The sequence below is a fragment of the Catharus ustulatus genome, chromosome 1, assembly GCF_009819885.2.
Source record: "Catharus ustulatus isolate bCatUst1 chromosome 1, bCatUst1.pri.v2, whole genome shotgun sequence".
NCBI lineage: Eukaryota > Metazoa > Chordata > Aves > Passeriformes > Turdidae > Catharus > Catharus ustulatus.
In genome coordinates, this window is record NC_046221.1 from 15083714 (window position 1) to 15097134 (window position 13421).

Below are 13421 nucleotides of genomic sequence, written 5' to 3' on the forward strand. Positions count from 1 at the left end.
AAATTTTGGCTGTAGGCAGAAAGACAAACTTCATGAAATTTCTACTGCAGTCTTTATGTGCAGAGAAGGGAATAAATTCCAAAGCCCATCAAGAGAGTTTCTAATTTAAATTCTTCAGAGCTAATTTTCTGATACTCATGTAGCAAGCACTATTTACAGCTTGCACTGTTGACTAGTTGTTTGCTTTTTGATCAAAAAGATGCCACACAACCCACCAAATGTCAGAACACACTTTTGAGCATATAGGTTCAACCAAAAAAATTTGATGACTTAAAGGAATTTTTAAATTCCAGAAAGATCTTAAACATAAAGCATAATTTCTTTCATTTTCGAAGGTTATTTCAAAGTCTGGATTTTTAAAACATTTTCAAATTTTCAAAGTTGTTCTAATTGCAGTCCTGATGCCTCCAGGTTTGCTAAATACTTACAGTATATAATAATGCTTTTTAAAAAGCATTAATACAGTAAGTTTAACTCCTGGCCCTTTTTTTTTTTTTTTTTTTTTTTCTTTTAATTGTAGCATAGGTCTTACTTCTAACTAAAGCAAAGAAGAATCATATTAGGGCATGATTGCACACATGAATGCTGGCACACTGTCAACAACTTGTACAGGATACACGTTGTTCACTTTTTTAAACCTGTAGGACTGTTTCAGTTAAACCTCTTGAGAAACACACCTTATATTTAAAACACCTGTTCCTAGGGTGTTTTAGAAATTCAGTTAGAATGACTGGAAACGGAAGGAAATTAATCTGATAAAGAAATATTATGTGTGTTGTTTCTATTCTTGGCAATTCGTGAACAGAATAAATATGCAAAACACTCATTCTGTCAAGTTCAGCTAACCCAGAACTACTGAGTACTACTTTACTGGTGAAACACAACTTCCTAAAACTGCTATAAAGTATATTTTTCTAAAGATAATCACTAGTCTTGAAGATGGTTGCACACCATCTACTCCACTACATTTCCCTGTATGAGACAAATCATGTATTCAGTATTTCTCTCTTCATATTTCTAACATGCAGCAAAGACTGATGATGTGATTTTCAGCTCATACCTTTCCTTCTAGGAAAGCTATCAAAAGAGTAAACAGTATTCTACTCTAGCAAATCAAATCTCCATAAAACCTAATGTAGCCTTCACTTTTCTCATATAGTCATTGCCAAAAATTTAATCTATTTATTTAAAACCCCTTATTATCAAATTTAAAAACCCTTCCAGACTGCTAAAAAAGAGGTTTCAGAATGCATAATTTTTACAGAGGAAATTTGTGGTTGTTGAGCAAGCCTGTATGGTAATTGATTAATCTTTTGTCTGGCTATCAATGAAATTGTGTCTTCATAGCAAACTCCAAAGCAGAGAAACATTGCGTACACTGCAAATCTACAACCATAGTAGAATTTAAAATTAAAGAGACTCTAGAATTTTAGCAAAGAAATTTTTAAAGGTTAAAAATGGTATGTTTGACATAAGGAGTCAAAAAAGATGCCATCACATGTCTAGAGCCCTGAAAACCCCCAGAAAGTTGCCTGAGATGCTGTGTGATGGGTACATTTCCAGAAAACAACCAGTCCAAGAGATCTTGATCCCAAATGTCTGGGAGCCAGTGCTCTTCTTCCTTCCCCTTTTCAGGTTTCCTACACCTATGCTTGAAGGCTTCAAGCCTATACAGAGCCCACTTTAACCACAATTTCTGATAGACACAGCCTGCAAGAGAACTAAGATATTACAGGAAAACAAAGAAAATTACCTACCTAATAATTTAGCTCCAAAATACTCATTTCCCAGCACAGCATACCTTGGCAATAGCAGCTATATAAAAACGGTCTGAGCTGATGCTATTCTTTGAACTCTCAGCTGCTCTCTCTCAGCTGGACTGCAGTTAGGGACCATATGACTGCTTTCAGTTTATTTAGATGTGAGGTCATGCACTGTGTATTAAACCACCAGTGTTAAAAGGTGGATGCTAGGAATTGTGGCTGGAGTTCAGGTACAAACAGGGATGTGCTGGAAAACATTCTGTATCTTTCAGGGCATTAAGGCCAAATTCCACAATAAATTCCACTAATTTATGCATTTATCCCAATTTGGCTCAAAAGTAAGCATGCTGTGTGATATTATGAAACTCAGTATCTGATTCCACAGTAAAAAAAAAGCCCATTTCCTGTCTGCTTAAAATTTTCAGCTTCAAACCTGATGCATATGTACAACATTTACCTCCTTCCACTGTTTTCGAAATAATGATTCATTTTGACTTACATAACCAGTTCTAAAACTAATAATCTAAAAATTATTTTTTCTGTCTGTATTTAACAAGGAAAAAGAGAGAAATTAACATCTGATTTTTTTTTTCATGTTTTTTGTTCACTGCTTACTCCCCAAGCTGAGCCAATCCTGAACCTTACAAGGAGCTCTGGCAGAGACCTGCCAGGCAAAGACTTGAAAAAACCAAGAGCTAGTAACTAGTTTCTAATCAGCCTTTGGAATGCTTCATCTACAGACTGAAAGTTCCTGTTAAACAATGCCAATGGAATTAATCCACCTCTGAATCTGCTTCAAATAATAAACAAAGAACATGAAGTATGGCATAATAAATGTTATAAAACTTCTTTTTTGATTGTGAATATTACATGCTATTTCAGTAATAAAGGCATGAAAAGAAAGTTCTATTGAATCTTCATTTTAGAAAACTTTCTTTACATATATCATCAGTAGAAATGAACATACCTTCATCTTCCCAGCAACTGTTTGTACTCCCTTCTCTTTCACTGCTTTCTGGTAATACTATATGGTCCGTTGGCAAGTCATCTTCTGGCACACTAGCATCACAGTCTGCTGCATCTGTTACACTTTCCTCTTCCACTATATGCAATTTATCTTCATCATCTGAATCTGAGTTTGCTTCTACCACATTGTTGTAATTGGTGACTGCAGAGAGACAAAACCGAAATACTGATCAATAAACTCTTAACTGACAGCGTGGAGGTGCAAAGCTTTCAGTGCTCTGGCCAGGTGGTGCACATGGGGCAATGTGGGGTCACATTATTACTGCTTCTTGCCCCATGGGGAAGGCACTGCCTTGTGAGCACCTTGGCTGCAATGTCAGCACACAAGGAGCACCTGACAGCCCCTGGGCTCCCACCACCTCTCACTGCGCACACCCAACACAAGGCTGCACAAGAGAAGGCGCACAAAACTCCACAGCTGGACCCACAGTGCAGCAAGAGAATTCCAGCTGGATCACTCCAGTGTGGATGCATGGCTGTATGTCTCATTTATGATTATTGTGGCACTGAAGACCCCGTGGCCCCAGGTCAGGAGCCCTTCAAAGAAGGCAGCCCAGTTGCTCTCAGGATCCCAGGGAGCCAGCCCATCCCTGCAGGCACACACTGTGTGCTCCCCCAGCCCAGCCTCCCCTGCCTCCTCCTGTGACCAATGCCACCCCACACTCCCATTGTGGGAATCAAGGGCAGACAAGCAGCAACAACAATCAGATGGAATTCAGAATGGCTTAAGTGTTCCTGATCCAAGCTAAAATGCTTTTGTAGTTGCACCCATTAAAGACTCAGCAGGATGAATGTGAAAGGAAAAATCACAGAGATCACTTAGACAGGGAATCTCACATAACATTGGCACAGTTACCATAAAAAGGTATTAACTCTATTTTCTTAGCACGGAGAACATATTGCATGAGACTTTGGACAAAGAATTACATGACTACATATGTTTCTGTCATATGGGAGCAGATTATTATTAAAATAGTCTTCATTTGTAGGCACAAAAGATCAGTTACAGCCATTTCAACTTAAAATGTAAGGAATTGTAAGTAAACTGTATAAGAAAAAATTACTTTCACAATCTGTTTAAATGTCTCGTTATTCACACTGAAGTTAAACTATGAAACAGATCTACATTGGTATTATTTCTTCACTGCCAAGTTTGAACTTCTTACTAAAATGCTTCAAAATACAGTCTAAGAAAGAGAATAAATTTATGGATGGATAAACCAACAAGACTTGGCTGCAGCACTCCTTCAATGGTTATCAGAATTATACCTGGGAGGCACATAATCATGGTGCTTCATGATACCTGCATCCTGTCACTGTTAGTTCACAAGAAACCAGACTGATTCTTTCATGTGAAATACTGCCTATTAAGGCAGATAAATAGCAAACCAGACTTCTGCTCTTCTGAAGTTAGCTTTTTTTTTTTTTTCAAGTAGATATTTTAGTCATTTAAAAATGCATGTTACCAGGAAAAGTGAGTAACGTTATGAACAGATAGGCTACTATCTAATTTCCTTCCAATTCAGGAGAAAAATGTCTCATCTAAAACATGCATGAGAATGACAAAAGAGCTTTTTGAATTTAAAACAATCATTCAATGTTTCCATATTTTACATAGTGCTATTTGAAAAATGTAGTAACTCCCCACTATTCATTGCATTGACATCTTCTAAAACAGCAAATTTTGGCAAATTTCCTAAAAACTAGTAGTATCTGGTCCATTTCAACTGAAAAACTGATATCCACTGAATATCCTGCAACTGATTCTGCAAAGTAAAATAGCTACTGTAAGTGTTGCTATAATACTGTGTGATATAGAACACATATGAATATAGAAGTTGTGCTCCCTCACCAAAGCAGAAGAGATTTATGAATTCATTCTCCTGAAAAATGGTAAATGCAACTTTAAAAAAGTGTGAGAACAGACATAAAAGAAGAGGAAGTGGAAAATAATTTTAGCCTTTTCTCTTGATTGGGTTTTACTCTGAGGCTTAGATGCAGAGGATCATTAATATAAAATAGCAACGTACTTACATTTGCCACACAAAAAAGAGATCATTAAGAGAGGGAATCAAAATTTTTAGGGATCAGGTATTTAGATAATGAATACCTGATTTTTAAAAATAAATTTCCTGTTTAGTTTAAGAAATTAAGTGGCATTCATTATATTAGACTAGAGTATTACGGAAAACAAAATCATAATCAAGCAGTTTGTCTTCAAGAATTAGACTTATAGGGAAAAAATGTTTCTTCTTTCCTCATCAAATATATTACAGATATAATCTATTCATTATGGCTCTCTTCACCTTGAAGTATTTCCATACATCCTCACTATACTCAAGTGCCAACCCTGCAAAAGTTAAAAACTCCTCCTTCCTCATAAAAAGCAAGGAACAAATGGTTTTTGGGATTTCAGTTTCTTCCATTAAAAATCAGTTATCAACAAGACAACTTTATTGTCAAGACAATAAATCAAACAAGAAATCTGGCTTTAACATTCTTTTTTTTCCTTTCCCCAAAATGCTTTGGGGGAAATAAATCTGCCAAAGCTACATCTAAAAGGTCTCAGTACATTTGGGGTGGCCAGGCAACCCACCACCAAACACAGCGGAAAGACAAGTACTTAAAATAACAGAACCACTCATATACCATAATTTAAACTAAATTATTTAATGCTGCTTTCCTTCTGCAAGATCCCTGTCTCATCTAGTGCAGAGATAGCAAACACGAAGGGAATGATCAGTTTATGGAGTGAACTGAGTATATGTAGCATTCTGCTTCATTTGTTTAGATTGCAAAGTGATTGCTCATACTTCTTCATTCCCTTCAGCCAGCACTGTTCCCAAAGCTTCCCTTATAGGATGTTAGCCAGAATGGGATTCCATATTATATATATTTTAATGTATGGTATACACTAATAAGCAACATATTGTAACTATATATTGTATAATTACATATTTTACATTCTATGTAATTTCCTTACATGGTGTTCAGCAGGAATGCTTCAAAACATATAATTAACTGAACTGCAGTAGGGTGATGCTATCTCCATTTTGCAAATTAGAACCTGGCTGCTTGAAACCCAGAAAAGTCTTCTGGCAATCCTGGCATTGCCACGTCAGTGCAGGGCACTTCAGGCTGTACTTTTCAGAGGACTTTGATTTATACAGCATTTTACATATTCAAAGCACACTTGTGTTCATTCCAAATGCAGCTGCGCCCAGAGCCCAGGTACCTTGGCCCATGTGCCACAGCAACTAGAAACACAGAGAGCCTTCCAAATAAGTGACCTCCCAAAATCACAGAAAACCTCTTTCAAAATGAGAAAGTAAAATTTAGTCTTTCTGTGGAGCTTTCAAATGCCCTAGAGAGTGCTTTTGATTCTTGCAGCCCTCTACTTAAATTACTATGCTTTCCAGCAATTAAGGCAAGGGTTCTGGAGGCAACAGCTTCCTTTAATAAACACCCCTGATTCATTCTCTGGGCAGTATTCCTCCTGAGAAAAAATTATGTGATCACATAATTAAAATCTTATCCTTATGCATACATGCAAGAGACAAAACAATTTGAACAATCTTCATTTCGACATTTCCAACTTTTTTTGAATGCTCAGCTTTCAAAGTCAAGTGTTTGATTTCAAAGAATGTATTAACATTCTTTAATGGAAATGTTGGTTAAAAAAAAATCAAACCCTGCAATTTACTGTATTTTTAGCTTAATAAAGTTAAAATCTAAATCCCATTACATGACACCATACTGATACCTTAATGGCTGCAAATCTTAGCTTTAGCAACGCAGATTTGCCCCTGGTGTCCTATGAGACTAATAGATGACAGTAGGAAGCTGCTGCCTCCATTTCCTCAGACAGGTTTTGGCTCCAGGAACTATGGCATCTGGCGTTCAGCTCCAGGGGTAATCATCTTCCCCCTCTCCTTCCTTCAGTTCAGTCCTAAAGCCGAATTTAGACCTTCCCTATCTGTACATAATTTTGTGGGTTTTCTCCTCTCGTCCTTGATGTTTCCTCAGAATAGTCACTGCTGAAAGAAAACAAGCTCTCAAGCCTTGCTCAATGCCTGGCGCCACAGTAGCTGCTGAAGTTGGGAGGAATAAATTTTATGAAACCTTTTTGGATAAAGATTGAAGTATACTCAATATAAAAGCAATATGTAGAGACAACTGCTTACAATCTCTGAAAGAAATTCAATTGGCTATACATAAATGATGACTTCAAGGGGCTTCTAATCTGGCAAAATATTCCATGCAGAAAATAAAACACAAGTAAAACCTTGCCTGGAACAATTACAGCTTCCCAGTGAAGGAGCTACAAGTATTTCAGACTTCAGTACTATTTATTTTTAGCTAATGTCATTTAAAAGCAGTGACTAGCTAAATAAAATAATTCAGCCTGGATCACAGAAATCTGGCACCAACAGCAGCCAGTGTCTCCACGATGAGACATTCCTCTGTGAAAAGCAAGGACAATTAGAGAGGTTACATCACCCTCGGCCACCGTGGCTCCAGGGACAGCCATCAGCCACAGGGGACAAGCAGCAGACCACTGAGGGGTGTCTGATCAAGACAACTGTAAAAGCTACAGACCATGAACCATGGCTGGAATCCACCGAAGACAGGTCACCAGACAAGCATGTATGATGTGTGACACACACATGGGCTTGTTCTCTTCAATATACAGTATGACACCTTAGCAAAATTTTGCATTATTAGAGTTTAAGTCCAGATTTACTTTCACAGATTAATAGAAAACCTCAACAAACATGTTATAAATTACACTGAAGACTAAATATTTATTCAATAAAACCAATTTTTATATTATTACTATATAACATCTGAAATAATTATGAAATAGTAATTAAAAATACATTTTATGAACCATAATTACTTTTTTGCCTCTTGATCCCTTTCTTGATACAGTATCCTGGATCTTAAAGAACAAAAGACTACCTGTAGTTGAAACTTTCCTTGATCTAAAAACAAATGACTGCAAAATGAACTCCAGAAAATGAGCTTCGCTTTCTGGACTTTTACAGTCCTTAATGCAAAGCAGATGGATGATGTTGCACAATTCTAATTAAAAAAGAAATATGTTCAGATGGAAGTAGTGATTAAAGAGCTAAAATGGACATATATATTATTTTGCTGGTTGAATACAGGTGGGAAACTATGTCTCATCAAATCAAACATGGTATTTGAAAGGAAAAAATTGCTAGTTGTGGATTTAAAACCAGTAAACCCAGGAAATTCAAGGTGAACACAAAGATTGTAGTGATGAGAGACTATAGGATTCATAACATAATGGGTGAGTCCTCAAAAAAGCAATTATTATTATTGCCACCTGGGTGGAAATAATAATGGAAGGAAACAATATAATAATAGAAGGAAAGCTTCTTAAAAAGCTGTCAGCAGTTAGCTGCTCACCACTCCCCCATCCAGACCTGCCCTCAGAATCATCAGATGACATGGAAGATGACATTCCCAACACAAGGAATGACACAATCAAGTTGATGTCACTCAACAAGATAAAAACATTCATGGTGGAATATACATCAGAATAATTTGAGATCAGGTGCCAAAAGGCCAGAACAGCACTAAAAAGAGGACAGAATTTCACAGAACTAAGGCAAAATGTTAAAGGTGTAATACCAGGGTCTGGAAGGCTGCTTTGAACCTGCTAAAACCTTTTGTTCAATACTTGACAACGGTCACTGTCTTTTATGTAGAGTCTGGTCCAGCATTCTTACCAGCTGTCTTTTGTACACCTCTCCATACTTAATCCAAAAATCCTACCTACTTCCACTGAACAAAAAAAACCCCAAAACTTTTAGGGATTTGTGAGATGTTGAACACATCTGAGCTGTGTGAGCTCAGCATCTCAACCCTCAACTGGCAGGGGATGTAGAACAGGTGTGAGAGATTCTGATCCTTTAGAAATCCTACTTCTGAAAGTTCTTCCAAAAAAACCTGTGAATGCTCATGCATAAATACTCCCAGAAAGGTTTGATTCTACAAACTGGAACAACTCCTGTGCTCTCTGAAGTTCATTCCCAGTTCATGGATTTCTGCTCTGACAGCCTACAATCATCTCTTGGAAACCATTTACTCTTTGTCAGCCCACATGAAAATCTGCTCCTATATATTATTTAGCTCTAGTGTAATATTTAAGCAAAATATATTGTGAAGTCTGAAACACAGTAATTTAGCATTCAGTATTTTATACTTAGATTTTAGGGTATACTATTAATTTTGTTACTACTCCTGAATGAAATGCCATGCTTCCAACTCTCCACTGATAAGCTGCCCAGTGTCTTTAGTAAAGCTAGACCTTTATGTTTTTTTCATCTTTTTCCTCTCAGCTTAATAAATACACTTGACATGCAATAATATATACAGAACCATCCTACCATCTGAAAGAGAAACAGGAGTAAGAGCTTAAGAAAAAAGAAGGCATATGTTCATGCTTCTAGTAAAATTCTCCACTTGGAGTTTTCTGGCTTCTTGAATTCCTAAATGTCTTGTGTTGTCTTCATACTCAGAAACTTAATTTTCTGTGAATTTGTCTGCTTATGTCTTGAATTCACGAAAATTTTGGCATCCACATTGGTCTGAAGCAAACAGTTTCAGAGCTCTGTGTTGTGGGCAGAACAAGTTTCTTCTGTTGATTTTGAACCTGCTCTGCACTACATCCAGTGTGCGCCCCATGCTGTCCATGATTTTATACACGTCACCACGCCGCCTTCCTCTACAGCATGAAGAGTCTTTGTTTGCTCATTACTCATACAAAAGATTTCCCACTCATCATTTTTATTGCACCTCTCTGTACCTGTTCTGTTGCATCACTGTGTTAGCAGGGGGAGAGGTGACAATCTAGAATTGCACACAGCATTCATCTTGGATTAGAATGGCAGCACAACAATGCACTGTTTTCTTCTCTATCTCTTTTCTAACAACACAACCATGTTTCTAGGACTTCTCTTGACTTCCACAAGTAATCAAACTGGCATTACTAAAGGTTTATTATCTGTAAACCCAGAAGGGCTGTTCCTGAACGGTCAGAACCAATCACAGGATCCTTCCTCAACATACACTGCTTCACTTTTATCCATCTAGAATTTTACCTGACATACTACTGGTTTGACTATGTGGAAACACTATCATTATTTCCCAAACAAGTACAAGCAATCCTTAGGGAAAATATTTGCTCCTTTACACTCATGTCACTGCCTCCCTCAGGCAGCAGGGTGATTTCCTGTAGCACTGGGATGGCCATCAGCATTACAGAGGAGAGTGAAGGCAGCAAAAAACATTCCATTAGGTAGCGTGTTGAATTCGGTAAAAATATACAGTGAGATCTCATTACATGCAAAGTATGAGGAAACTGTATTATACTCTCAATTAAATTGTTCAGGAACAAAAACCATGCCAGAGATTAGTTTCTGAAACAATCAATTTAAAATTTAATTTAAGAACATACTTGCAATTTTCAGAAAAGCCATTCTGCTTTTAAGAACAGTCTATGTGCTATGACTGTGGAGAGCAGAACTACACTTTATATATAAAAGGTTGACTTGTGTTGATTTATACTTGTGTAGATATGCACACATGTGAGTGTGCTCACACAAGAATGGGGAAAATGGATTCAGTCCTTCCTCTGCCTGAAGGGATCAAACTTACATCTCCCCCACATGTTTATATAAATATATGAATAGTTGGAAAAATATAAGTCTAAATATTTATATGTACCAAGCACATTTCTGATAATTTTGTTTAACTAATAAAAACCTCTTTCAAAATAGCTTTACACCTCATAACCGAATTCTAGTCAAATGCAGCTTGACTAGCTTGACACACTTTGATTGAATATTCCAACACATTAAACCCATAAAACTCAAGAATCCTAATAAGCACTAAGGTTTATAAATCACCTCAATACACATGCACTGGATTATTTGGTCTTCAGGTCAACTCAAAGAAACTTTGAGTTTAAAACAAATGCTTTGCAAGCAGACTGCAGACTAAAATGTGCTCTAAATGCTTTACCAAGAGGGAGAGTAGATGTTTGGCTTGGCTTGCCCAACACACATGAAAATCAGTGATGTAAATAGAATTTTTCTGCTTGTCAATTTAAAATTATGGTTTCAAAATCAATCAGAATTTGAAATTTAAAAAACCCCTGACCCTCAATGTTGATGGCAAAGTCTGGACTAAAGTCTGATGACCTAAATCAGGACCAATTCCCCAGAACAAGGGTAAGGGATACAGCTCTGGCACTGCACTCTGAGATGACATAAGTGATACTTGGAGCAAATTTGGCAAACATTCCAGCCTCAGTGAGAAACTTTTCTGTTGGTTGCCTTTGTTTTTATGATCATGTCAGTGTCAGGTAACTCAGTCCTACATGCAAAACGACATTGGCACAGGACAGTTTGGCTCTGTACTATCAGAAATGCAGGAAGAGCTCAAGGCTCCCCAGTGGGGCAGGCATGGTGGAGATTTTGCACCCCTGATGCCATAGTGTTACTTGTTACAAACGTGTGAGATCTTCCAAGGGCAGGAAACTCCGAAAATCAATGCCAGCACACAAATGAGAATTTAGCTGTATGAAGAACTGACAGAGATGAGAAGCAAAGAGTACACACAGACAAGCATTCCAGGTGTTTAAGACCAAAAATAATCTTTAATACAGGAAACATTTGTTTATATATGTTTACATATGTTTACATAAATACACATACTTACATAGTTCCAGGTTTGATAGCCTAAAGTTAGATTTGGAAATGAGTAGCTATATCATAATACAAAAATAATCTGCTTTGGAAATATTTATCTTATTAGGGCTCCTACAGTAAAGTAACTTACATATAATTTTCACCATGCTGCTTTGAGACTCTTCATTACTCTGCAGCTTTTCTGTGTTAAAAATGCAAGCTTTATAGCTTTACAAAATGAAGGCTTTCAGTCTTTCAGTGACTTAAAATACTAAATTCTCTATTGGATTTGCAAATGATGGTCATTTCTCTAATGAAAAAGCTAACTATTGTCCAATTTTTCACTCTTTACAGTCTCTTAGATTGAAGTAAATGTTACATGCAAATACAAAAATTCTCAGTGGCAGCATAATTTGAAAAATAGTACTTACTATTAGGTGCTTACAGGTTTGAAAATACTATAAATGGTCCCATAAGAAAGAAATTAACCTTCAAAAACAAGACAGCCAAAGGTGTATGAGAAAATTGACTGTACCCTTTGCCTGTTATCACCACTGTACAAACCAAGGTTTCTACAAATGAGAACTTAACTGTGTCTGTAATTCCATGTCACCTGCTGCTGTCAGGAAGCTTTACAAAAAATATAGGAAATTCAATACTTAAAGGAAGTATTTATAAAAACAGTAAAGCATTTATGAAGCAGAGAAAAAAGAATCATATCCTCTCCACACATTTAAAAAAAATTCTGTAATTTCACTGCAGCTTTAAACGCTCAGAAGGGAAGGAGCTGTGTACCATTGTATATTTTTCTCTCTCAGGGCTCCCCCCTTTCACATGCTGTTCCTCAGGGAGCCACAGCAAATGCAGAGTAGTGTTCACTCAATATACATGACAAAACTTCTACTATGCAACATGGAAGTTTTTACGAGTATTTATATTTGTGAATGCATTTGGACAAAACAAATATCAAGTAGAAAAGTGGGGGTAGCTATGTAATGCACAGGCATGAACTTCTGACTAAATCTGCACTCTGCCCATTTTTCATTTCCTAAAGAACATACAATAAAGTTGTACAGGCCTAAATAGAAAATCTTGATGTTAAGGATTCAAAAAAAAAAAAAAGAATTTCCAAAAATATACTACAGGAACCAATTCTGGGTACATGGCAATGTTTTAGTCACTGTCTGATTAAATCAAAGAGGAAAAAAATAGAAACCTTTCCCTCATGTCCTATGTGATTGCTGGTAAGTTTGAATTTCTGTCACCAGTATTAGTCATACAGTTTATCATTTTACTCAGAAGACTGGAAAAATTAATTTGCACACCCAAATCTGCCCCTCACAGCTGAGTACCGTCTGAGGGCTGCAGGGGTTTACTGCCCCTGAAACAACTGAGCATTGTGATGATAAAAATCAAGCGTAAGTTGTACAAATATCAGAGAAACCTTCATCTTTTAGTACCTCCAATTACTGAACAAATGGAAGCAGGGATTTAAACTGAAGAAAGGCTGAGAGGAAGAAGCATGTCCGTGTATTGCATAATCTGTTTAACTCTTCAAAAATTACCTTTCCACTGGTGACTCTGCCACTCTGCTCTATGCTCAAAATACTCTTAGCTCCAGACAGTTGACATTTTTTTCTTTATAAACCTTCTCAGATATTGAGAAAAAAATAGCTAAGAGAAGCATTCAGGAGATAAGACCATTAATTACTTTCTCAGACACAGGATTTTAAAAATATGATTCATTATTGCAGTAGAAATCAACACTTGCACATAGAAAAATGCCACCAACCAAAGATGAGCCACAGAAAATTCACTGGCACTAGGTACCAATGGGTTCCAATCATTTGGGAAAATGTGGTAAGAGGAGCTTGTTTGATTGCAGCATGATGCAGGCTCTAGTTGAAAG

At 36.9% G+C, this 13421-nt stretch overlaps 1 protein-coding gene across 3 annotated transcripts in view; it reads right to left on the minus strand.

Annotated features, from left to right (window-relative positions):
* ZEB1 (zinc finger E-box binding homeobox 1) overlaps positions 1-13421 on the minus strand; it is a 122901-nt gene that overhangs the window by 21213 nt on the left and 88267 nt on the right. For all 3 annotated transcript variants that reach the window (XM_033060998.1, XM_033060981.1, XM_033060990.2), the window contains exon 2: positions 2731-2931. In XM_033060998.1, the coding sequence (XP_032916889.1) occupies positions 2731-2931 (201 nt within the window). The remainder of the gene's footprint in view (positions 1-2730; positions 2932-13421) is intronic.